Below are 27,654 nucleotides of genomic sequence, written 5' to 3'. Positions count from 1 at the left end.
AATAAACCTACATTACTTCTAATAATTTAATAATATAAAGTAGTAAATGCAAACTTCACTTGTAAATTTATGCTAACAGAAAGAAAAGAGGGGGAAATGCATGCATTACACTTGAAATAATAAAAGTAATAAACACTGTCAAGCAGCTGTACCGAGCCTTACTTACAACATTCATAATTTCATTTCCACAATTAGCTAAGTTTACAGAATGCACTCCAGAGACTAAAACACATACATGGCCACAGACAGCTCCTGTTTTCTGAATGGAAAGAAGGGGAGGATGGGAGATGGAGAGAGGAAACTAGTTCCCTCAGCAAAGGAGTACCAAGTTGCAGATCTCATAATGACCTTCTCTGTCTACTCACTACAAAGGCACCATGGCAACTGGGAACCTCAGAATATCAAGGAAGGAGCGCTGAAAGTAGAAAGTTTGGAGAGCTATTAGGGGAAGGGAAGAAGCTCAAGAAAGCTAAATGAGAAATGCTAAGAAAGTCAATACATAAGAACACTCTCAAACTATCCGTAAGCAAAGCCTTAATATAAACAAAACCAGAGCCAATTTCCTTATTTCCCATGTCAAAGCTTGATAGTGATGAACCAATAGATAGGAAGCAGGAAAAAAATTTCCTGCACTTTCTTTTCTTTTTTTCTGTTTCTGAGATGGAGTCTTGCTCTGTTGCTCAGGCTGGAGGGCAGTGCAGTGGCGTGCTGTCAGCTCACTGCAACCTCCACCTCCCGAGTTCAAGCAATTCTTATGCTTCAGCCTCCCAAGTAGTTGGGATTACAGGTGCTCGCCACCACCTGGCTAATGTTTGTATTTTTAGTAGAGACAAGGTTTCGCCATGTTGGCCAGGCTGGTTTTGAACTCCTCACCTCAGGTGATCCACCTGCCTTGGCCTCCCAAAGTGCTGGGATTACAGGCGTGAGCCACCGGGCCTGGCCTCCTGCATTTTCAATAGTGGTTATTCTCAACGCGTGAATTATAATATTGATAGTATATATTTGCCATCATCAAAAGGCTTTCAGACCTAAATTTCCAAGTTTTAAGCACTAACATGCAAAAGACTTAAAGAGGTTTTTCCAGTAAAAAATTTTTATCTTATAAAAGGACTCCTTGATAATAAATAATGTATTATACCAGTATGGCACATTTTACTATTCCAAAAGTTTCATAGCTATTACTTAACTCTATCTCTACCACTAGATTTAAATAAAGTCATTTCAAACTCAAGGAGTTTAAAGTGAGACTAAAAAGAAATGAGAATCTGTATGTCTTTCCTAGTCAAACACAAACATATATAGCTAAAAGTAAAAAGCTCTGTCATAAATGGTACATAAAATGATTATAAAATTCATTAAAATATCATCATTAATACAATTAATTAATACCAATTGTTGCTCTGTAACTATAAAAAGTATAGAATGGTAAATCTTCCTTTATTTTTCCTTCTGTTTCTCTATATGCTACCAAATTTTCACTAGCAATCATATACTTTCATGATTTGCTAACTTCCTCTTAAACGAGTCACTAGTCACTGTCATAAAAAAAAGGTGGGGGGGTGGTAATGTGATAGAATGTGACAGATTAAGAAATTTAAAGAACATAATACACAATTTGTGGATTGGATACTTGCATGAAGGAACCAGAATTTTCAGGTTCCCTGGAGAAATGAATAGAGTGTGTATATTAAATTAGATTAAAATTTATTGAAATAGAAAGTGAATTTTTTTTGACTAAAAAAGGCAGATTATAAAACAGTGTGTACAGTATGACCTCATTTTAGTAAAAAAATATGAATATATACATATATGCATAGAAAAGGATACAGATGGTAGGGAGTAACCTTTGGGTGGCAAATATACAAGCGTTTATGTTTGCTTGCTTGTGTTGTTTTTTATTTTCTATTCTGCTTCTTTAATAAAGCATGATTTAAAAAATATTTTTTCTAGGCTGGGCACGGTAGCTCACACCTGTAATCCCAGCACTTTGACAGGTCAAAGTGGGAGGATCACTTGAGCCCAGGAGTTCAAGACCTCCCTGGGCAACGTGGTGAGACCCCATCTCTACAAAAAATTATAGGCCGGGCGCTGTGGCTCACGCCTGTAATCCCAGCACTTTGGGAGGCCAAGGTGGGTGGATCACGATGTCAGGAGTTCAAAACCAGCCTGGCCAAGATGGTGAAACCCTGTCTCTACTAAAAATACAAAAAATTACCTGGGGGTGGTGGCAGGCCCCTGTAATCCCAGCTACTCAGGAGGCTGAGGCAGAGAATTGCTTGAACTTGGGAGGCAGAGGTTGCAGTGAGCCAAGATCATGCCACTGCACTCCAGCCTTGGCAACAGAGTGAGACTCCATCTCAAAAAATAAATAAATAAATAAATAAACTTAGCTGGGAATGGTGGCACATACCTATAGTCCCAACTACTCAGGGACTGAGCAAGAGGATTGCTTGAGCCCAGGAGTCTGAAGGTGCAGTGAGCCATGATCACACCACTGCACTCCAGCCTGGACAACAGAGAGAAACCTTGTCTGTAAAAAAAATTTTTCAAGTATATATAAATATATATTTTCTAACTTCTATCCCTTTCTAACAAGGCTAACATTTAATTAGAGAAGAACTGCTCAACAGACCATAAGGCCTGGGCGCAGTGGCTCACGCCTGTAATCCTAGCACTTTGGGAGGCTGAGGTGGGTAGATCACCTGAGGTCAGGAGTTCGAGACCAGCTGGCCAACATGGCGAAACCCTGTCTCTACTAAAAAAACAAAAATTAGCCAGGCATGGTGGCGCACACCTGTTGTCCCAGCTACATGGGAGGCTGAAGCAGGAAAATAGCTTGAACCTGGGAGGCAGAGGTTGCAGTGAGCCGAGATCACACCACTGTATTCCAGCCTGGGCGACAGAGTGAGACTTCATCTCAAAAAAAAAAAAGCATATCTGTTACACCAAAGGTTTTAGTTTAGTGTAGTAGTTTATAGTACAAGCTCTGACTAGATTCAATACCCAAGCTGGCCACCTTGGGCATGTTATTTAATTTATGTCTCAATTCCCCATCCATAAATTGTGGGCAATAGGCCAGGCACAGTGGCTCCTGCCTGTAATCCCAGCACTTTGGGAAGCCAAGGCGGGTGGATCACCTGAGGTCAGGGGTTCGAGACCAGCCTGAGCAATATGGTGAAACCCTGTCTCTACTAAAAATATGAAAATTAGCCAGGCATGATGGCGGGCACCTGTAATCCCAGCTACTTGGGATGCTGAGGCTAGAGGATTGCTTGAACCTGGGAGGCAGAGGTTGCAGTGAGCCGAGATCACGCCATCGCACTCCAGCCTGGGCAACAGAGTGAGACTCCATCTCAAAAAAAAGAAAAAAAAAATTGTGGGAAATAATAGCACAATACTTACCTCATGGGATTGTTTTGATAATTCAGTGTGGTACTCCACATAAAGCACAGCAGAGTATCTGGCATACAGTAAAGCACTTATTAAATGTAACCTATTATTACCATTATTTTTCTAATTAGCCAGTGAGAAAACTTGACTAATATTTCCTAAAGTTAATGTGAAAAATAGAATGTAGGAACAATAGATAGGCCTTCTCTCACTATTGTCCCCTAAACTTCTCTTTTGACCCAATGGAAGAAGTTGAAAGTCAATCCCAGATCCTCCCAGAATCTGACCTTGACACTATTATTGCCCAAGGATAAAGGTCTGCACAGCTTTATATGAATTGTGAATGAAAATGAAATCTGGCTGGGTGTGGTGGCTCACACCTGTAATCCCAGCACTTTGGGAGGCCAAGGCAGGCGGATCACGAGGTCAGGAGTTCAAGACCAGCCTGACCAACATGGTGTCTCTACTAAAAATACAAAAATTGGCCGGGTGCGGTGGCTCACGTCTGTAATCCCAGCACGTTGGGAGGCTGAGGCGGGCGGATCATGAGGTCAGGAGATCGATACCATCCTGGCTAACACAGAGAAACCCCGTCTCTACTAAAAATACAAAAATTAGCCAGGCGTGGCGACATATGCCTGTAGTCCCAGCTGCTGGGAAGGGTGAGGCAGGAGAATGGCGTGAACCAAGGAGGCGGAGCTTGCAGTGAGCCGAGATTGCGCCACTGCCCTCCAGCCTGGGCAACAGAGCGAGACTCCGTCTCAAAAAAATAAATAAATAAATAAATAAATAAATAATTTAAAAAAAAATACAAATACAAAAATTAGCTGGGCATGGTGGTGCACACCTGTTATCCCAGCTACTCAGGAGGCTGAGGCAGGAGAATCACTTGAACCCAGGAGGCGGAGGTTGCAGTAAGCCGAGATCGCGCCACTGCACTCCAGCCTGGGCGACAGAGCAAGACTCCATCTCAAAAAAAAAAAAAAAAAAAATGAGATGTGGTATCTAGGAGCTTATTCCAAACTCATTAACATACTATGACTAGTATCATGGGAGAAACTTTACAAATTATTTCTAATTACAAAAGAGCTCAAAATTTTCTAGTTAAATTATTCTGAAGAGTCCAACATCTTTACAGGCAATCTCATCTGAATTCTCAATTTTCAAAAATATTGGTAAAGTACTTTTCTTTCTAGATCAGAAAAGAAATAGAAATATAACTCAACTTCAGAGCCCTTCCTGAGTGAATACACTTTCTCCTTCCAAAGCAACAACTATTGTCTTGAACCCCAGTGATAGACATCTTATGCTGGTTTTAGGTATACACATATAACAGCAAATACAGATTGTTCTCAGATAAAGTTGTTAACCAAACATGCTTCATTTTATGTCAACCATAAAATGAAGATCATTCAATGACTTGAACATATGTTTTAAGACACATGAGAGAAAATTGAGATCAAGTTTCAAATACTATTGATATGGGAAGGGGACAGGGAAGTGCTGGGTAGAGAAGGGCAGAGTCCCTGCCAAGGGCTCCACCTTTGACCTGTACCTATGGACCTAAGTGAGAACAGGCATGCCTGTTTTTGCATCCAAATGCTTCATTTTCCAAGACCACTCTGGCCTGCAACACCCCCAATCCTGTGCCCAAATAAACCCGAGACCATAGCAGGCACAGACACAAGTGATTGAACATTAAGAGGAGCAGAGGAACAGACCAGCAGACACCAGCAGGCCAGCAGACTTGCAATGGCGGAACGACAAGGCAGAGAAAGAGAGGAGTGACGTCTGGACACCGAGGGGAATTCAACTCGGGGCGGTCAGAGAAGACTCCGGCCTCCAGGAGCCCTGATTCCTGGGGAAGACCACCTCCCTACTCCAGCCCCTCCTTCCAGCTCCCCATCCATGTCGCTGAGAGCCACTTCCACCACTCAATAAAACCTTGCACTCATCCTTCGAGCCTACATGTGATCCAATTTTTCTGGTACACTGGGCAAGGGCTCAGGATACAGAAAGCTGTCACACTGGCCCTCTGCCCTTGCAATAAGGCAGATGGTCTATTGAGCTGGTTAACACAAGCTGTCTGCAGACAGCAAAGCTGAAAGAGCACACTGTAACACATGCTCACTTGGGCTTTCAGAGTCGGAGACACCACCCCAAGATGGTGCCGTGGGGCTGGAGCCAAAAAGTGCTTCCCATGGCTGCTGCACCTGCGCATCTGCATCCTCCCCTTAGGGGTTTGAGCAGTGGGGCAACCGAAGGAGCAAGACACATCCCTGTGGTACATCCTGCAAGGGAGATGAGGGAACTCTCCTGTTTCACTATAACATGAAGTATACACTGGGCAAGGTAGCTCACACCTGTTATCCCAGCACTTGGGAAGGCCAAGGCCAGACAATCACTTGAGGCCAGGAATTCAAGACCAACCAGGGCAACATAGCAAGACCCCATCTCTAAAAAAATTTAAAAAATTAGCTCAGCACGGTGGTACACACCTATAATCTCCACTACTCAGGAGGCTGAAGCGGGAGGATTGTTTGAGCCCAGGAGTTGGAAGTTAGTGAACTATGATTGCGCCACTGAACACTTCAGCCTGGGTGACAGAGTGAGACCAAACAAACAAACAAAAAACCCATACATTTAGCATAGGATAAAAAAGATTTAAAGAAATCACACTATGCTAGAGAGGAAGGAGGTGGATTTTTAAAAAAGAGGAAAGAAATCACACTATGCAAAGAGGTAAAAGACCCAAATGTGGAGATAACCTGTTCCAACTGTACTTCAACCAGAAATTCAGCTTATTAGTTGACAAACTGTTTACAGTTCTGTTTGGTTGATAGCATGTGGTGAATGTTAAGTATGCAAAACGATCTGACCTCAAGTGACATCCCATAGGAGCAGAGAAACTGCCAATATCCATACAACTAGATGGCTCTGTTATATGCCACCAAATCGTGCACTGGTTATCAAAATTAAGATGTCCACTGGCCGGGCGCCTGTAATCCCAGCACTTTGGGAGGCCAAGGCGGGTGGATCACCTGAGGTCAGGGGTTCAAGACCAGCCTGGCCAACATGGTGAAACCCCGTCTCTACTAAAAATGCAAAAAATTAGCTGGGCACAGTGGCTCACACCTGTAATCCCAGCACTTTGGGAGGCCGAGGTGGGCAGATCACCTGAGGTCAGGAATTCAAGACCAGCCTGACCTACATGGAGAAACTCCATCTCTACTACAAATACAAAATTAGCCAGACGTGGTGGCGCATGCCTGTAGTCCCAGCTACTGGGGAGGCTGAGGCAGGAGAATCACGTGAACCTGGGAGGCGGAAGTTGCGGTGAGCCGAGATTGCGCCACTGCACTCTGTCCTGGGCAACAAGAGCGAAACTCTGTCTCAAAAAAATTAATAAATAAGCCAGGTGTGGTGGCTCACGTCCACCCATACTCCCAGCACTTTGGGAGGCTGAGGCGGGCGGATCACGTGAGGTCGGGAGTTTGAGACCAGCCTGACCAACATGGAGAAACCCCATCTCTACTAAAAAATACAAAATTAGCCGGGCATGGTGGCACATGCCTGTAATCCCAGCTACTTGGGAGGCTGAGGCAGGAGAATCACTTGAACCCGGGAGGCAGAGGTTGCAGTGAGCTGAGATCATGCCACTGCACTCCAGCCTGGGCAACAAGAGTGAAACTCCGTCTCAAAAAAAAAAAAAAAAATTTGCCAGGCATGGTGGCGCATACCTGTAGTCCCAACTACTCGAGAGGCTGAGGCAGGAGAATTGCTTGAACCCGGGAGGCGGAGGTTGTGGTGAGCCGAGATAGCACCATTGCACTCCAGCCTGGGGATCAACAGTGAAACTCCAACTCAAAAAAAAAAAAAAATTAAATTAAAAAAATAAATGAATAAATAAGTAAAATAAAATAAAATACAAAAAATTAGCCAGGCATGGTGGGCTGGGCACAGTGGCTCACACCTGTAACCCAGCACTTTGGGAGGCCGAGGCAGGCAGATCACAAGGTCGGGAGTTCGAGACCTGCCTGACGAACACGGTGAAACCCTGTCTCTGCTAAAAATACAAAAATTAGCCAGGCATGGTGGCGCGCACCTCTAATCCCAGCTACTCAGGGGGCTGAGGCAGGAGAATCGCTTGAACCCAGGAGGCGGAGGTTGCAGTGAGCCAAGATGGCACCACTGCACTCTAGCCTGGGGACAGAGCGAGACTCCCTCTCAAAAAAAAAAAAAAAAAATTAGTGCGGCATGGTGGAGAGCACCTGTAATCGCAGCTACTTGGGAGGCTGAGGGAGGAGAATTGCTTGAAACCAGGAAGCAGAGGTTGCAGTGAGCCAAGATCGCGCCATTGCACTCCAGCCTGTACAAGAAGAGTGAAACTCAGTCTCAAAAAAAAAAAAAGTCCACATTCAGCCTTTCTTCTTAAATGTTCAATTGAATACTAGTGAGTTCCAGAAATATATCAACCTGGCTGATATATCAACCTCTAGCTGATCATATCTAAAAATAAAAAGCCAAATCAGTTGTCTACAATGAGGTCTGTATATTCCCACCAAGCTATAACTACTTTTTACTTAGGGTCTTATTTTCTTTTCTTTCTTTTTTTTTTTTTTTTTTGCTCTGTTGCCCAGGCTGGAGTGCAATGGCATGATCTCGGCTCACCGCGACCTCTGCACCCCCGGATTCAAGCACTTCTCCTGCCTCAGCCTCTCGACTGGCTGGAACTACAGGCATGTGCCATCATGCTCGGCTAATTTTGTATTTTTAGTAGAGATGGGGTTTCTCCATGTCAGTCAGGCTGGTCTTGAACTGCTGACTTCAGGTGATCCACCCACCTTGGCTTCCTAAAGTGCTGGGATTGCAGGCGTGAGCCACCACGCCCAGCCAGGGTCTTATTTTCAAATGTTTGGGTCATAAAGCTTAGAAAGTGATTCATCCAGCTGGGCATGGTGGCTCACACCTGTAATCCTAGCACTTTGGAAGGCTGAGGCAGGCGGATTGCCTGAGATCAGGAGTTCAAGACCAGCCTGGCCAATATGGTGAAACCCCATCTCTACTAAAATACAAAAAAATTAGCCGGGCATGGTGGCACACACCTCTAGTACTAGCTGCTCAGGAGGCTGAGGCACAAGAATATCTTGAACCTGGGAGGCGGAGGTTGCAGTGGGCTGAGATTGCACCACTGTAATTCAGCCTGGGTGAAAGAGCAAGACTGTCTCAAAAAAAAAAAAAAAAAAAAAAAAAAATGGCCAGGGTCAGGCATAGGCTGACAGGCACAGATTACAGGCTCATGCCTGTAATCTCAGCACTTTGGGAGGCCAAGGCAGGTGGATCACCTGAGGTTGGGAGTTCGAGTCTAGCCTAACATGGAGAAACCCTGTCTCTACTAAAAACACAAAATCAGCCTGGCGTGGTGGCGTATGCCTGTAATCCCAGCTACTCAGGAGGCTGAGGCAGGAGAATCTCTTGAACCCGGGAGGCAGAGGTTGCAGTAAGTGGAGATTGCGCCATTACACTCCAGCCTGGGTAACAAGAGCGAAACTCCGTCTCAAAAGAAAAAAAAAAAAGGCTGGGCATGCTGGCTCACGCCTGTAATCCCAGCACTTTGGGAGGCTGAGGCGGGCAGATCACCTGAGGTCAGGAGTTCGAGACCAGTCTGGCCAACACGGTGAAACCCCGTCTCTACTAAAAATACAAAACAGCCGGGCATGGTAGCGGGTGCCTGTAAGCTCAGCTACTTGGGAGGCTGAGGCAGGAGAATCGCTTGAACCTGGGAAGTGAAGGTTGCAGTGAGCCGAGATGGTACCACTGCACTCCAGCCTAGGCGACAGAGCGAGTCTCCCTCTAAAAAAAAAAAAAGAAAGAAAGAAAAAAGAAAGTGATTCACCCAGTCTTTCATTGGACTCTAGAAAATACATGAGGCAAATCATCTCCATTGCAGGAAAAGTCTATTTTCTATTTGGGCTCATCCATCATACCACTAGACTTCTCAGCACCTAAACTTGAGAGAGAGACTCAGTCCCATCTTACATTATGGCAATTACTTCATTTGGTTTCAGATGACCTCCAGTTAACATCTCCTAGGAATGTACCTGCCCCCTTAATCTATGTCACCCATGAAGGATTAGGCTATTCGTTCTAAGAGCTGATCCTAAACTCAACTTAGTCTCTATTTAACTTTGAGTTCCAGGAGTGAAAAGGAGCATCTGAATCAATATCTTCATTTTTATAGATGACTCCAAGGAGATAATATGTACTGTCCATGGTCACACACCTAATTAGTGGCAGATGTCATAACAGAGGTCTTTCACCTATCAAATGAATTTGACTCAATTAAAATTACCCCAAAGGTCACCATATCCAGAAGTGACTTAAGGAATGGATAAACAGAAAACGTTTTTTCTATTTTAGAACATTAGCTAGCTGAGGAGTGAGTTGGAACTGGCATTGTCTCCTTTCCATGCTGCTGATCACACTTCAATCCATGGCTCCTCCACGAGCTACGGACATGATTTTTGCAACAGTAAGGCATGCAAAGAAATTCCAGACACTCATGCCACTGACCACATAGACTTTGCATAAGAACCATCAACTTTGGGAATGACTTGGCAACTACAAACTGCCTTGTGATATCACTAGCTGAGTTTCTTATAACACATTTATCTCACCATAGCCAAACTCAGTTTCCTAATCCAGCAAATGGATATTATGTTTCACATAGACTCAAACTGGACAGATTTCTCAAGGTGCTGTGTAGTTTTATGGATTTAGAGTTAAACCAGTCTTTCTCAACAGGGGCACTACGACATTTTGAGTAGCAGATTTCTTGGTTGTGTAGGATTATCTACTATACCACAGAAGGTTTAGTATCATTGGTCCTTTGTCCTTTGTCCGATAAATGCAAGTAGTCCTGCCAGTCACAACCCCCCAACACACTTCCAAATGACCTCAAGAGAGAAGAATGCCACCACTAGTATTAACCTTAGAGCCAATCATTAAGTGAACTATAAAATAAAAAATGTTTACATAAAAACCTAATCCCTTTTCCCTGCCACTAAAATACTGCTCTCTATTCCTCTTTTTAACCCAGAGATAATGCTTTGTTCACTAACTCCATAAAACCAACTTTGTCTGAACTAGTTATATAATTAAGACACCTGTATGGACGGGAAAGTAGAGTAGAAAAGTTAGTGAAATAAAATCAGGATATGAGTTTGAATCCAAGTTCTCTGGCTATTCAAACTTAGGCAAGTTATTTCTCCTCATTGGGCCTTAGTTTTCCCAACTATTAAAAAGCATTTTGTGGCCAGGTGTGGTGGCTCATGCCTGTAATCCCAGCACTTTGGCAGGCCATGATAGGAGGATCGCTTGAGGCCAGGAGTTCAAGACCAGCCTGGGCAACATAGCAAGACCTCTGTCTCTATTTAAATAATGTTTTAAATTAATTTTTTAAAATAAAATAAAATAAAAAGTGTTAGGCTAAATTATCTCTCCGGTTTATTACAATTCTAGGAACCTGTGAAGTAAAACATAATTAACTTGCTTTACACTTTTCTTTTGACCTCTACATAGCTAAATGAGGGTGACCACTAACGAACACTGCCTAGTCTCTCAGAAGCCCTGAAACCCAAGCCCCAGGGATAACAGTAAGACAGAACAATCACATCCAGCCAGATCTCATACAGGATTTTATTATAGAGTTGGTATATTTAGTGTATAAAATAGAGCTGAATTATTTTATGACCCATTAATAATAAAGGTGCCAAGATAGTAACAGCAGCAACAGCCACCCTAACTTATGTTATCTAGGGTACACCTATAATCTGAATGCTGGCTGTACACAACAATCACCTGGATACCTTAAAAAAAAAGCCCCAGTTCCACACCAAGCCAGTATCAAATGAATCGAAATCTCTGGGGATGGGGCTTATCTCCCAAGGTTCCCCGAGGTGATTCTGATGAACAGTGAGAACCAAGAACCACTGATCCAGACTTTTTAATCCAAGAACTGAAAAGTAAATGACCAAAGGTCAGTATCTCACACGCTAGTTATATAATCAAACATCGATAAATAAAAACAATCTAGTGTTACTATGTACTGACATTCTCAGTTAGGGAGAACTGTGTTTCTAGAGAAAAAGGAGAGCTCTATTAACAGCCCTTTATTGGGGACTGGCCCTGCTAGAAACAGAATATAACTTCCTGACAATCTGATGAATTAGTTCAAAAAAACTTACTACGAAGCTGACAACACCTGGAGAAGTCCTATCAATCATCAAGATAGTTAGAACAATGTTAGTCAAAGTAGTACAAAAACTGATGTTCCTCAACCTAACTCTTACTCACTAGGTCTCACTGAAAGACCTAGCAGGTAGAAGTGGCCAGGTGTAGTGGTTCATATCTTTAATCCCAGCACTTTGAGAGACTGAGGCAGGCGGATCACTTGAGGCCAGGAATTCGAGACCAGCCTGGCCAACATGGCGAAACCCGGTGTCTATCAAAAACAACAGAAATCAGCTAGGCGCAAGGGCATGCACTTGTAGTCCCAACTATTCAGGAGGCTGAGGCAGGAGAATCTCTTGAACCTGGGAGGCAGAGGTTGCAGTGAGCTGAGATTGTACCACTGCACTCCCATTTGGGAGACAGAGTGAGACTCTATCTCAAAAAAAAAAAAAATAGGCTGGGCGGGGTAGCTCACACCTCTAATCCCAGCATTTTGGGAAGCTGAGGTGGGCGGATCACAAGGTCAGGAGTTCAAGACCAGCCTGGCCAACATGGTGAAACTCCATCTCTACTAAAAACACAAAAAATTAGCTGGGCATGGTGGCAGGCGCCTGTAATCCCAGCTACTTGGGAGGCTGAGGCAGAAGAATTGTTTGAACCCAGGAGGCAGAGGTTGCAGTGAGCTGAGACCGCACCACTGCACTCCAGCTTGGGCAACAGAGCAAGACTCCGTCTCAAAAAACAAAAACAAAAATAAAAAAAACCTAGTAGGACATGAAAAATTTGATGGGAACATACATGATTTCTGAAAAATACATCATTTCTGACTTCCTCAACAAAGCTTTGAGTTCAGTGACATAGGAAAAGGCAAAGCAGTCTTGGCTGAAATCATTCTTGCTCTTTTCAGAACATAATCAGCAAAACTAACAAGACAGATTAAATAAGTAGACCATTGAACTCTCTCTTACCTTATGTGCAAGGCCAAGCCATCCTGTAGGCTAGAGATCCCCAAATCAGAGAGTGTATCTGAGCCAACAGAAGCAGGTGACAAGGAGCCCTCCTTCTCCTCCAGTAGGTCCAACTTCACCAGGTTGCTGATCTCATCCTCTGAGTTATCTTCAGACACAGAACCTATTATGAATCGAGAGTGCTGGTTCAGCTCCAGAGGTTTGGCCAAGGGAGATGGTTCATCCATTATTCCTCCAAAATGAGCTCTTACAGCTATGGAGAAAATGAAAAGTGAGAAAGGCAGGTTATGAATAATAATCTATATCTGAGGTCAGCCAGAGCTTATATCTAATAAACCATAGCTGAGACTTGGAAGCAAGGCAATTTGAGAACTAACTTCCTTGGCTATTCTATTTCAGGGCCTTTAATTTCTACAAGGGAGGAAAATTGAGATCATGATAACTATGCCCATAAATTAAAACCAGTTCCGTTTTCCTCAAATAAATTTTTCTCAAAAGCCTATAAGGCATTCCTAATCTCATTTTCATTTGGTGGTGTCCAGGAAATAATTATGATCAATGGGGAAACCTTTGCAGTAGGCAAAAGCTGCTTGTTGTGATATTGATATTTTGGTTGTTAGTAATGGGGGAATAAATGGTAAGGGTCTGGATAGAGTAATGGTTGTTTGAAATGATATTTAAACTACATAATGCTCATCTGGCTTCAAACACTATATATTGAGAGGCTATAACTTTTATTTTATTATTTATTTATTTGAGACAGGGTCTCACTCTGTCACCCACACAGCATGCAGGACTACAATCATGGTTCACTGCAGCCTCAAACTCTGGGCTCAAGTGATCCTCCTACCTCAGCCTCCCCAGTAGCTGGGACTATAGGCACGTGCCACCATGCCCGGCTAATTCTATTCTATTTTTATTTTTCATTTATTTATTTATTTATTTATTTATTTATTTATTTATTTATTTAGAGACGGAGTCTCGCTCTGTTGCCCAGGCTGGAGTGCAGTGGTGCGATTGCCACTCACTGCAAGCTCCGCCTCCCGGGTTCATGCCGTTCTCCTGCCTCAGCCTCCCGAGTAGCTGGGACTACAGGCGCCCGCCACAACACCCGGCTAATTTTTTGTATTTTTAGTAGAGATGGGGTTTCACCGTGTTAGCCAGGATGGTCTCGATCTCCTGACCTTCCGCCTCAGCCTCCCAAAGTGCTGGGATTCCAGGTGTGAGCCACCGCACCTGGCCTATTTTTTTTTTTCTTTTTTGAGACGGAGTCTCGCTCTGTCGCCCAGGCTGGAGTGCAATGGCACGATCTCAGCTCACGGCAACCTCCGCCTCCCGGGTTCAAGCAATTCTCTGCCTCAGCCTCCCAAGTAGCTGGGATTACAGGTACCCACCACCATGCCCGGCTGATTTTTGTATTTTTAGTAGAGATGGAGTTTCACTATCTTGGCTAGGCTGGTCTTGAACTCCTGATCTCATGATCCACCCACCTCAGCCTCTCAAAGTGCTAGGACTATGGGTGTGAGCCACTATGCCCGGTCTAATTTTTAAATATTTTGTAGAAATGGGGACTCCCTATGTTGCCTAGGCTGGTCTTGAACTCCTGGGCTCAAGCAATCCTCTCACCTTAGGCTCCCAAACTGCTGGGATTACAGGTGTAAGCCACTGTGCCTGGCCTATGAATTTTACATATGTGTATACTTTTAAAACAAACTCCAGGCCGGGCGCGGTGGCTCACGCCTGTAATCCCAGCACTTTGGGAGGCCGAGGCGGGCGGATCATGAGGTCAGGAGATCGAGACCATCCTGGCTAACATGGTGAAACCCCGTCTCTACTAAAAATACAAAAAATTAGCCGGGCGTGGTGGCGGGCGCCTGTAGTCCCAGCTACTCGGGAGGCTGAGGCAGGAGAATGGCGTGAATCCGGGAGGCGGAGCTTGCAGTGAGCCGAGATTGCGCCACTGCACTCCAGCCTGGGCGACAGCCAGACTCCGTCTCAAAAAAAAAAAAAAAAAAAAAAAAACTCCAGATAGGTGATTTTTAATTAAAAAAAAAAACTTTACTTGTCCTCATGAGTTTTTTCTTAAATTATGCATTTTAAAATTTCACCCCAAAATGACTACTTTCGGCTCTAATGTGCTGACACTGATATGAGAAGAAAATGAATCTATCACCAAATTTAAAATCTATAATCATCTCAAGTAAGTATAATTTTTCTAAATGTAGGGCCTTACTAGTTAGGATTAGATACTGCCAACAGCTAAGAAACTAATTAACAGCAAACCATCATGACACGTGTTTACCTATGTAACAAACCTGCATGTTCTGCACATGCATCCCAGAACTTAAAGTATAATTAAAAAAAAAAAAAGAAAGAAAAAGAAACTAATTAATAAAGACCAAAACAGCAACATTCATTCTCTTTTATGGAATGAAGTGCTGCCCATAAAAATTTTAAAATATTTTTTAAAAACCAAAATAAGAGCCCACAACAATAAAAACCCAAACTAAATGAAACAATATTTCTTCTGTCATCTCAAAAATCCTATTTTAAAATTTCAAAACTACAGATCAACTCAGTATTAAATAGCTTGTACCCAGATCAATTATTTTAATTCAGAAAATAAGCCTGGGCGCAGTGGCTCACGCCTATAATCCCAACAACTTGGGAGGCAGAGGCAGGAGGATTGTTTGAGTCCAGGAGTTCAAGACTAGCATGAGCATCAAAACAAGATCCCATCTGTACAAAAAAAAAAAAAAAAAAAAGATTGGCTGGACGCGGTGGCTCACGCCTGTAAATACCAGCACTTTGGTAGGCCGAGGTGGGTAGATCACCTGAGGTCAGCAGTTCAAGACCAACCTGGCCAACATGGTGAAACCCCGTCTCTACTAAAAATACAAAAATTAGCTGGGTGTGGTAACAAGTGTATAATCCCAGCTACTCGGGAGGCTGAGGCAGAAGAATCACTTGAACCCGGGAGGCGGAGGTTGCAATGAGCTGAGATCATGCCTCTGCACTCCAGCCTGGGTGACAGAGCGAGACTCTGTCTAGAAAAAAAAAAAAAAAAAAAAAGATTAATAATTCCCAATTGTAGACCTTTTAGAGGTTCCCTTGACTGATCCCGACCTCAACTTGTATACTGATGGAAGTTCCTTTGTAGAAAAAGGACTTTGAAAAGTGGGGTATGCAGTGGTCAGTGATAATGGAATACTTGAAAGTAATACCCTCACTCCAGCAACTAGTGCTCAGCTGGCAGAACTCATAGCCCTCACTCAGGCACTAGAATTAGGAGAAAGAAAAAGGATAAATATATATACAGACTCTAAGTATGCTTACCTAGTCCTCCATGCCCATGCAGCAATATGGAGAGAAAGGGAATTCCTAACTTCCAAGGAACACCTATCAAACATCGGGAAGCCATTAGGAGATTATTCTAGGCTGTACAGAAACCTAAAGAGGTGGCAGTCTTACACTGCCGGTGCCATCAGAAAGGAAAGGAAAGGAAAGGGAAATAGAAGGGAACCGCCAACCAGATATTGGAGCCAAAAGAGCCGCAAGGCAGGACCCTCCATTAGAAATGCTTATAGAAGGACACCTAGTATGGGGTAATCCCCTCCGGGAAACCAAGCCCCAGTACTCAGAAGAAGAAATAGAATGGGGAACCTCACGAGGACATAGTTTCCTCCCCTCAGGATGGCTAGCCACCAAAGAAGGAAAAATACTTTTGCCTGCAGCTAACCAGTGGAAATTACTTAAAACCCTTCACCAAACCTTTCACTTAGGTATTGATAGCACCCATCAGATGGCCAAATCATTATTTACTGGACCAGGCCTTTTCAAAACTATCAAGCAGATAGTCAGGGCCTGTGAAGTGTGCCAAAGAAATAATCCCCTGCCTTATCGCCAAGCTCCTTCAGGAGAACAAAGAACAGGCCACTACCCAAGAGAAGACTGGCAACTAGATTTTACCCATATGCCCAAATCTCAGGGATTTCAGTATCTACTAGTTTGGGTAGATACTTTCACTGGTTGGGCAGAGGCCTTCCCCTGTAGGACAGAAAAGGCCCAAGAGGTAATAAAGGTTCATGAAATAATTCCCAGATTCGGACTTCCCCGAGGCTTACAGAGTGACAATGGCCCTGCTTTCAAGGCTACAGTAACCCAGGGAGTATCCCAGGTGTTAGGTGTACAATATCACTCACACTGCGCCTGGAGGCCACAGTCCTCAGGAAAGGTGAAGAAAATGAACGAAACACTCAAACGACATCTAAAAAAGCTAATCCAGGAAACCCACCTCGCATGGCCTGCTCTGTTGCCTATAGCCTTACTAAGAATCCGAAACTCTCCCCAAAAAGCAGGACTTAGTCCATACAAAATGCTGTATGGACAGCCCTTCCTAACCAATGAACTTGGGCTTGACCAAGAGACAGCCAACTTAGTTGCAGACATCATCTCCTTAGCCAAATATCAACAGGTTCTTAAAACATTACAGGGAGCCTGTCCCCAAGAAGAGGGAAAGGAACTATTCCACCCTGGTGACATGGTATTAGTCAAGTCCCTTCCCTCTAATTCCCCATCCCTAGATACATCCTGGGAAGGAAACTACCCAGTCATTTTATCTACCCTAACGGCAGTTAAAGTGGCTGGAGCGGAGTCTTGGATACATCACACTCAAGTCAAACCCTGGATACTGCCAAAGGAACTCGAAAATCCATGAGACAATGCTAGCTATTCCTGTGAACCTCTAGAGGATCTGCGCCTGCTCTTCAAATGACAACCAGGGGGAAAGTAACTAAAATCGTAAATCCCCTGGCCCTCCCTTATCATATTTTTCTCTTTACTGTTCTCTTACCCCCTTTCACTCTCACTGCACCCCGTCCATGCCACTGCACCCCGTCCATGCCCCGTCCATGCCAGCAGCTCCCCTTAGCAAGAGTTTCTATGGAGAATGCAGCGTCCCGGAAATATTGATGCCCCATCGTATAGGAGTTTATCTAAGGGAACCCCCACCTTCACTGCCCACACCCATATGCCCCACAACTGCTATAACTCTGCCACTCTTTGCATGCATGCAAATACTCATTATTGGACAGGAAAAACGATTAATCCCAGTTGTCCTGGAGGACTTGGAGGACTTACTTCACTCATACCAGTATGTCTGATGGGGGTGGAGTTCAAGATCAGGCAAGAGAAAAACACATAAAGGAAGTAATCTCCCAACTGACCTGGGTACATAGCACCCCTGGCCCCTACAAAGGACTAGATCTCTCAAAACTACATGAAACCCTCCATACCCATACTGGCCTGGTAAGCCTATTTAATACCACCCTGACTGGGCTCCATGAGGTCTTGGCCCAAAACCCTACTAACTGTTGGATGTGCCTCCCCCTGCACTTTAGGCCATACATTTCAATCCCTATACCTGAACAATGGAACAACTTCAGCACAGAAATAAACACCACTTCTGCTTTAGTAGGTCCTCTTTCCAATCTGGAAATAACCCATACCTCAAACCTCACCTGTGTAAAATTTAGCAATACTATAGACACAACCAACTCCCAATGCATCAGGTGGGTAACTCCTCCCACACGAATAGTCTGCCTACCCTCAGGAATATTTTTTGTCTGTGGTACCTCAGCCTATCGTTGTTTGAATGGCTCTTCAGAATCTGTATGCTTCCTCTCATTCTTAGTGGCCCCTATGACCATCTACACTGAACAAGATTTATACAATCATGTCGTACCTAAGCCCCGCAACAAAAGAGTACCCATTCTTCCTTTTGTTATTGGAGCAGGAGTGCTAGGCGGAGTAGGTACTGGCATTGGCGGTATCACAACCTCTACTCAGTTCTACTACAAACTGTCTCAAGAACTAAATGGTGACATGGAATGGGTCGCTGATACCCTGGTCACCTTGCAAGGTCAACTTAACTCCCTAGCGGCAGCAGTCCTTCAAAATCGAAGAGCTTTAGACTTGCTAACCGCGGAAAGCGGGGGAACGTTTTTACTTTTAGAGGAAAAATGCTGTTGTTATGTTAATCAATCCGGAATCATCACCGAGAAAGTTAAAGAAATTCGAGATCGAATATAACATAGAGCAAAGGAGCTTCAAAACACTGGACCCTGGGGCCTCCTCAGCCAATGGATGCCCTGGATTCTCCCCTTCTTAGGACCTCTAGCAGCTATAATATTGCTACTCCTCTTTGGACCCTGTATCTTTAACCTCCTTGTTAAGTTTGTCTTTTCCAGAATCGAAGCAGTAAAACTACAAATCGTTCTTCAAATGGAGCCCCAGATGCAGTCCATGAGTAAAATCTACCAGGACCCCTGGACCGGCCTGCTAGCCCATGCTCTGATGTTAATGACATCAAAGGCACCCCTCCCGAGGAAATCTCAACTGCACAACCTCTACTACGCCCCAATTCAGCAGGAAACAGTTAGAGCGGTTGTTGGCCAACCTCTCCAATAGCAGTTGGGTTTTCCTGTTGAGAGGGGGTACTGAGAGACAGGAATAACTAGATTTCCTAGACCGACTAAGAATCCCTAAGACTAGCTGGGAAGGTGACCGCTTCCACCTTTAAACATGGGGCTTGCAACTTAGCTCACACCCGACCAATCAGATACTAAAGAGAGCTCACTAAAATGCTAATTAGGCAAAAACAGGAGATAAAGAAATAGCCAATCATCTGTTGCCTGACAGCACAGCAGGAGGGACAATGATTGGGATATAAACCCAGGCATTCGAGCCAGCTACAGCTACCCTCTTTGGGTCCCCTCCCTTTGTATGGGAGCTCTGTCTTCACTCTATTAAATCTCGCAACTGCAAAAATAAAAATAGAAAAATAATAATTCCCAATTGTGATTTTGAGGTGCTCTAAGATATGGTACATTAATAGATAATAAATGTATTATTAATAACTCTGTATGCTATAACTCACTGTGAAGTATGAAAGTAAGTGGACAACAGTGTTCCTTGACATCAGATGAGAAACCGTCAATACTTTAAAATGTTTGGGAATCACCACTCAACATGTGAAAATTACATATGCACGATTGTTCTGGTGTAATTTGTGAGTCAGTTTATTCACTTACAGAGACAAACAGCATTTATAAATGCTAGAGTAGTGTGGTTCTCAAAGTGTGGTCCCTGGACCATTGGCATCACCTGGCAACTTGTTAGAAGTGCAAATTTCTTGGGCCCTTCCCCAGACCAACTAACCATATCAGAACCTACAGGCCAGCATCCATTAATCTATGCTTTCACAAGCCCTAAAGGTTGAGAATCACTGTGGTACAAGAATAAAACAGTAATTAACAAATTGGCAAGACTGCTAAAACAAAACTAAAGAAAACCTATACCAGCCTGGGCACCATAGTGAGATCCCATCTCTAAAAAAAATTTTTTTTTAATTAGCTGCGTGTGGTGGCATGCACCTGTAGTCCCAGCTACTGGGGAGGCTGAGGTGGGAGAATTGTTTGAGCCCAGGAGTTCAAGACTGCAGTATGCTGTGATAGCACCACTGTACTCCAGCCTTGGTGACAGAGCAGGACTCTGTCTCAAAAAAAAAAAGTAAACTATAGACATTTCCCTTTTTTTTAGAGGCAGGGTCTTGCTCTGTCACTCAGGCTAGAGTGCAGTGGCACGATCCTCATTCACTGCAGCCTCAAACTCCTGGGCTCAAGCAATCCTCCAACCTCAACCTCCAAAATAGCTGGGACTACAGGCATGCATCACTATGCCTGGCTACTTTTTGTTTTTTTGTACAGACAGCATCTCCATATGTTGCCCAGCCTAGTCTCAAACTCCTGAGCTCAAGTGATCCTCCCACCTTGGCCTCCCAAACGGTTGGGATTATCAGTGTGAGCCACTGAGCCCAGCCTAACATTTTCTGAAAGTGAACTGGAGATTACTTTAGCTAACTTCTATCTTTAAAACTAGAATCAGCTGGGCGCAGTGGCTCACGCCTGTAATCCCAGCACTTTGGGAGGCCGAGGTAGGTGGATCACAAGGTCAGGAGATCGAGACCATCCTGGCTAACATGGTGAAATCCCATCTCTAATAAATATACAAAAAATTAGCCGGGCGTAGTGGCGGGCACCTGTAGTCCCAGCTACTCGAGAGGCTGAGGCAGGAGAATGGCGTGAACCCAGGGGGCGGAGCTTGCAGCGAGCAGAGATCACGCCACTGCACTCCAGCCTGGGCAACAGAGTGAGACTCCGTCTCAAAAATACATAACATAACATAACATAACATAACATAACATAACATAACATAACATAACATAAAATAAAACAAAACTAGAATCAAATATGAAAGTATCATGCAACATGAGCCAAGATCACCACTGCACTCCAGCCTGGTGACAGAGCGAGACTCCGTCTCAAAAAAAAAAAAAAAAAAAAAAAAAGTATCATGCAACAAAAAAAATTTGCTGTCTAAATTTACTATACATTTCTCCCTTGAAATATTAGGTCTTAAAAAAAGTTCAAGACCAGCCTGCCCAACATGGGGAAACCCCATCTCTACTAAAAATACAGGCCAGGCACAGTGGCTCATGCCTGTAATCCCAGCACTTTGGGAGGCCGAGGCAGGTAGATCACCTGAGGTCAGGAGTTTGAGACCAGCCTGGCCAACACGGTGAAACCCCATCTCTACTAAAAATACAAAAATTAGCCGGGCGAGGCGCATGCCTGTAATCCCAGCTACTCAGGAGGCTGAGGTAAGGAGAATCACTTGAACCTGGGAGGTGACAGAGCGAGACTCTGTCTCAAAAAACAAAAAAAAACAAAAAACCTTTAAAGGGCTCCCATTATTTTTGGCCAGGCACAGTCGCTAATGCCTGTAATACCCAGCACTTTGGGAGGCCAAGGTGAGTGGATCACCTGAGATCAGGAGTTCAAGACCAGCCTGGCCAACATGGTGAAACCCCAACTTTACTAAAAATACAAAAAATTAGCCAGGCGTGGGGGTGGGCACCTGTAATCCCAGCTACTTGGGAGGCTGAGGCATGAGAATCACTTGAACCCAGGAGGCAGAGGTTGCAGTGTGCCGAGATTGCGCCACTGCACTCTAGCCTGGGTGACAGAGACTCCCTCCGTCTCAAAAGAAAAAAAAAAAGAAAGGAAGAAAAAAGGCAGAGAGGGAGGGAAAAGGGGAAAAGGGAGGGAAAAGGGGTAAAAGGGAGGGAAAAAGAAAGAAAGGGGGAGGGAAGGGAAAGTTCCAACAGACTGACCACACTGAAGAACACCAAAAGTTACAGCAGCAAAAAGCCTATTTCTTTCACATTTACAGCAGTAAATAGTTAAGTTTAAAAGTAACAGTAGATCCAAAAAATAAAATCCCATCCCAACTAACAGAAGATAATGGGTGCCTTCTTCACAAAGTAAGAAAGCAAGGCACTCAGGTGCAGATTCTAGCTTGCAGTCTGACTGAAGTTAGATGACCACACACAAAAGAGAAAATCCACAAGGCACAATTCTTTGATTCCATGGGAGAAGAAAAAGAGAGTTAATAAAACACGGTTCCTGGGCTAATAAGTGAGAGTCTCAATAAGGCCAACTTCAAGTTCCTAGCTAAGAAGACCATGAAGGCAGCCTTCTCTAAACGGTTACATAGATTGGAGGCAACTCAGTGTGAACAGCTAAAAAGCCTGTCCAGCAACTGTACTGAATAGTATTTCCCAGGCACGAGCCTACAAACCAACAGAAAAGAGAGGTCATGTATGGAAAATTACTGAGTAGCTGTCCAGACACTCTAGAAGCTACTCCACAGCCTGTCCCATTTCCACTGATTCTAGTCCTGAATTAAAGAGAGAACACAGTTGAGTACCATTGTTAGACTCTTTGTTCACTTCAGGTTATCCACCCTAAATCTGCCTATATTATTTTGTGGAAGTCAACTTTTAACACAAAAGCCTACAGTTTGATATTTTACAACATGAACAAAATTTTTATCACATTGAAAACAAGGAGTATTATTTGTAACTGACCTCTTATAACTCTTACTGTCTGAGTAGATATCCACTTCCAAAAAGACCTAGAGAGAAAAAGAGAGAAAGATTTTAAGGTTTTTTTTTTTTAAGAAACAAACTTTTGTCAATTCCTGTTTTGCTCAGCATAATACAAAGGTAATAATATATGAAGTATCTATTTTACTGGTCAAATCTATTATTTAACTTAAAGCACAAAGTTCAGCAGTTTATTATTTGTTCAATTCTGTAAATCAAACACATTACATAAAGACTATTGTTTAAGAAAATATTAAACAATAGAACAAGCTTACCATTTCACAAGGTGGCTTTTCCAATTGTATACTCGATGAATACATTTCAAAATTTTCATTTCTAATATTTCATCAAAAAAGAGGCAGTGGGGAGAAGAGAACCACTAGATTCTCTACAATTCACTTAAGCTCTGATTATGTTTACAAGCGGTTACACCTACACACAAAGATTGGGAGCCAGGTGGAAGACAGAGTGCCCATTATACTAAGTCCCTAAACTGTAAGGGATCAAAGAGTCTCTAGCAACTCCCCAAATCCTCGGTTTCCTTCTTAAGCCTGACAATTTAAATCTATCTAGGGTAGAAATTCTCAACTCTGATTATGTTTAAGAATCACCTGCGGAGCTTTTAAAAATTTTACAAAGTCTAAACTCCACCCTAGATCTGCTGAATCAGAATTGCAGCTGGAGACCCAGGGATATCAACTTTAAGTTCCACAGTTAATTGACACTGATGGAAATACACGCTTGAGAACCACTCGTTAAGGGCAGAGAAGAAACAAAAGGAAAGAACCTATTACACTGGTAGGGAAATCTAAAATTTCCAAGAGAGGACCCCTAAATGACAAGGGACAAGATTTAGGAATATTAGGATTTATCCAGTTATGCAGTCTGAGCTAGTATTATTCCCTACAACTGAGAAGAGGAAGGAAAAAGTTTGGATCATGTAACCAAAGATGCAGTGAAGGTGGAGTTAAAACCTAGGACCAATCAAGCTCAAACTCTGACTGTCAAGTATTGCAAGTGACTGCAGACTTGAACAGCTCACTTAACGTCTCTGTATATCAAACAGACAAGCCTCCTCATCTGTAAAAATAAAAAAGAAAGTCTTCTGGGCAGTAGTGTGCACCTACAGTCCCAGCTACTTGGGAGGCTGAGGCAGAGGTGTGCTAGAGTCCAGGAGCTGGAGGCTACAGTGTGCTATGACCACACCTGTGAAAAGCCAATGCACTCCAGCCTGGGCAACATAGCAAGACCCTATCTCAAAAATAAATAAATTAACGAATTTAATTAAGTTTAAAGAAGGTCATATGTACCTCATGGGACTGCTGTGAAAACTAAGAATATATGAAAGGATTTTGTAAACTATAATGCAGTAGGCCAGTGTTTTTCAAATTATGGGTTACCACCCAGCAAAACATTAAGAAATCAATTTAGCAAGTTATAACCAATATTTTGAAAATGAAATAAGATAGGAAATGTTAAGATATACCATAGTTAATGACAGTATCCATAGTTTTGTAAATTTTTGTTTCAGTTATATATAGGTCATGATGTAAATGACATTTTATTATGAGTTGTGTCAAAAAAAAGTCTTAAAGCGGCCAGATGTGGTGGCTCACACCTGTAATCCCAGCACTTTGGGAGGCCAAGATGGGCAGATCACCTGAGATCAGGAGTCAAAACCAGCTGGGCCAACATGGTGAAACCTCGTCTTTACTAAACATACAAAAATTAGCCAGGTGTGGTGGTGTGTGCCTGTAATCCCAGCTACTCAGGAGGCTGAGGCAGGAGAATCGCTTGAACCCGAGAGGCGGAGGTTGCAGTGAGCCAAGATCACCCCACTGCACTGTAGCCTGGGCAGCAGAGCAAGACTCTGTCTCAAAAAAAAAGAAAAAAAAAGCCTTAAAGCCACAACTAATCCTTACTCCCTCACCCCCTCCACTTTATAACCTCACTAGACAGCAAAGACAGCCAGTTAAGTACATAAACCAACGATTCTTAAAAGTGTCTCAACTGTTGGAAATTTGATGAAAGCTATGGGCCTTTTCTTGACAAAAATGTACCCTCATGCAAAATTTTCATTCCATACAGGTTTGGGATTCCTAAACTCCTGCCCTGAATTAGGTTAAGACCTCTTTCTCCAGAAAGAGGACTAAAAAAGAAGCTGATCTTTGGCGAAGGCTCATATAATTGCTGTCTTAGTTCTAAAACAAGGCCTTTTTCCAGATCCAGTCTGCCTACTCAAATAAAAATTATTTTCTTCATTATATAAAATTGTTGACAATGCCAAATTCTCTTTTATTTAAAAAATATATCATGTGGCCAGGCGCAGTGGCTCACACCTGTAATCCCAGCACTTTGGGAGATGAAGACGGGCAGATGACTTGAGGTTCGGAGTTTGAGAACAGCTGGCCAACATGGTGAAACCCCGCCTCTACTAAAACTACAAAAATTAGCCAGGCATGGTGGCAGACACCTGTAATCCCAGCTACTGGGGAGGCTGAGGAAGGAGAATAGCTTGAACCCAGGAAGCGGACGTTGCAGTGAGCCGAGAATGCACCACTGCGCTCCAGGCTGTGGACAAAGTAAGACTGTCTCTCAAAAAAAAAAAAAAAAAATATATATATATATATATATATGTACACACACACATATATTTTTAAATATATACACTATAAATATAATGTATTGTTCAGCTTTTATTTGGAGACTCTTGAAAATTTTTGCAGAAGGCTCCCAAACTGTGCCTTATGTTCCTGAAAATGTGGTAAAGCTAATTACAGCTAATGTATTTAAGAGTCAGCCTGGGCCAGGAGTGGTGGCTCAAGCCTGTAATCTCAGCCATTTGGGAGGCTGAGGTGGGAGAATCCCTTGAGTCCAGGAGTTCAAGACCAGCCTGGGCAATATGACGAAACCCCATCTCTACCAAAAAAAAAAAAAAGCTGGATGTGGTAGCACATGCCCATGGTCCCAGCTACTTGGGAGACTGAAGTGGGAGGATCACTTGAGCCCAGAAGGTTGAGGCTGAAGTGCCACTGTACTCCAGCCTGGCCAACAGAATGAGACTTTGTCTCAAAAACAAAAACAAAAAAAGTCAGCCTGCATTTCATTCAGAAATTTTTTTTTTTCTTTTTATTGAGACGGAGTCTCAATCTGTCACCCAGGCTGGAGTGCAGTGGCACGATCTCAGCTCAATGCAACCTCTGCCTCCCGAGTTTAAGCTATTCTCCTGCCTCAGCCTTCCGAGTAGCTGGGATTACAGATGCATGCCACCACACCTGGCTGATTTTTGTATTTTTAGTAGAGACGGCGTTTCACCATGTTGGCCAGGCTGGTCTCAAACTCCTGATATCAGGTGATTCACCTGCCTCAGCCTCCCAAAGTGCTGGGATTACAGGCGTGAGCCACTGTGGCCGGCCCAGAGATATTTTTCTAAATAAATACAACAGATTTTACCAAATTTAGTTAGCATATTCTCCTTGAACTCAAATTACACTGTATTTTCCATGCAATTCTAATAAAGAGGCAGCAATTAGTTTTCATAGCCACTGATAAAAGTATCCAAGCTTATACAACATGTCCTTGCCTCTCAAGTCATAGTAAGTTCACTTAAATGTTTTCAAAGAGGCTGGGTGCAGTGGCTCATGCCTGTAATCCCAGCACTTTGGGAGGCCAAGGCAGGTGGATCACAAGGTCAGGAGTTCAAGACCAGCCTGGTCAAGATGGTGAAACCCCATCTCTACTAAAAATGTAAAAATTAGCCAGGCCTGGTGGCAGGTGCCTGTAATCCCAGCTACTTGGGAGGCTGAGGCAGAGAACTGCTTGAACCTAGAAGGCAGAGGTTGCAGTGAGCGAAGATTGTACCACTGTACTCCAGCCTGGGCGACAGAGTGAGACTCTGTCTCAAAAAAAAAAAAAAAAAAAAAAAAAGTTTTCAAAGACAATAAGTGAATTTGCCTTTTTCACTTTGTCATTTATTTTTTAATGGATTTTGGTTATTAATTCAGTGATTCATAAAAGGATTACAGAAAATTTTATTTTAAAAACTATTTTAATTTACCACAAGTTTTAAATTTTAAAATAACAAGAACTTGTGTTCCAAATAGTGAAACAGATGCTGATTATTCAAAGATAAATAAGATTTGTCCCTAGCTAAGTGGCTATTGACACCTAAATATACAATTACAGTAGTATAATAATCTCTGAAAACACAAAAAATATAAACGAAAAAAATAAAAAGATAAAAAATAAAAAAGAAATTTAAAAATTTTTTTAAAAAGAAAAAAAAACCTCTAGGCCAGGTGTGGTGGTTCACACCTGTAATCCCAGCATTCTGGGAGGCTGAGGCAAGAGGATGGCTTGAGCCCAGGAGTTTGAGACCAGCCTGGACACCATGGCAAAAACTATCTGAAGACAGTGGGTTGGGCTGGGCATGGCAGCTCACGCCTGTAATCACAGCACTTTGGGAGGATGAGACAGGCTGATTGCTTGAGGTCAGGAGTTCGAGACCAGCCTGGCCAACATGGTGAAACCCAGTCTCTACTAAAAACACAAAAATTAGCGGGGCGTGGTGGTGTGCACCTATAATCCCAGCTACCTGGGAGGCTGAGGCAGGAGAATCGCTTGAACCCAGGAGGCAGAGGCTGCAATGAGCTGAGATCATGCCATTGCATTCCAGCCTGGGTGACAGAGCAAGACTTCTTCTCAAAAAAATAAATAAAAATAAATAAATAAATAAAACTAAAAAGGCATAACCCACAAAAAGACCAAAAAAGAAATTAAAAAGTCTGGGTAGACAACAAGACAATTTTCTTGGAAAGCAGACAGAAGAGCAATAAATGACTAGGCAAGCCCAAGAAAACTGAATCATAGCCCAACTGTGGTAAACTTACGATCAACACAATTTATGTCATAGGTTCCCCAAAATGTTCAGAAAGTGGAGGTGAAAGAGAGCTAAAGAAAATAAGGAGGATTGGCTGAAATTGTTTCCGAAGCTTCAGATCATTACATTTTCTCCCCAACTAGTGAAGTCAGGTGCCTGCTGCTCTACCATCCTGAGAC

The 27,654-nt window shown here is 43.2% G+C and overlaps 1 protein-coding gene across 8 annotated transcripts in view; it reads right to left on the bottom strand.

Annotated features, from left to right (window-relative positions):
* The window catches only part of ACACA (acetyl-CoA carboxylase alpha), a 324,373-nt gene that overhangs the window by 230,916 nt on the left and 65,803 nt on the right, over positions 1-27,654 (bottom strand). For 5 of the 8 annotated variants that reach the window (XM_031011317.3, XM_055388359.2, XM_031011323.3 and 2 more), the window contains exons 2-3: positions 22,579-22,625; positions 12,591-12,843 (exon numbers count right to left, since the gene is read on the bottom strand). In XM_031011317.3, the coding sequence (XP_030867177.3) occupies positions 12,591-12,843; positions 22,579-22,625 (300 nt within the window). Of the gene's footprint in view, positions 1-12,590; positions 12,844-22,578; positions 22,626-27,654 lie in introns of those variants that run through there. The other 3 variants (XM_055388355.2, XM_063706505.1, XM_063706503.1) reach the window with 2 other exon arrangements.

This window comes from Gorilla gorilla, chromosome 4 (genome assembly GCF_029281585.2).
Source record: "Gorilla gorilla gorilla isolate KB3781 chromosome 4, NHGRI_mGorGor1-v2.1_pri, whole genome shotgun sequence".
In the NCBI taxonomy this organism is placed as follows: Eukaryota; Metazoa; Chordata; class Mammalia; order Primates; family Hominidae; genus Gorilla; species Gorilla gorilla.
This window is presented reverse-complemented; position numbering and strand designations above follow the sequence as displayed.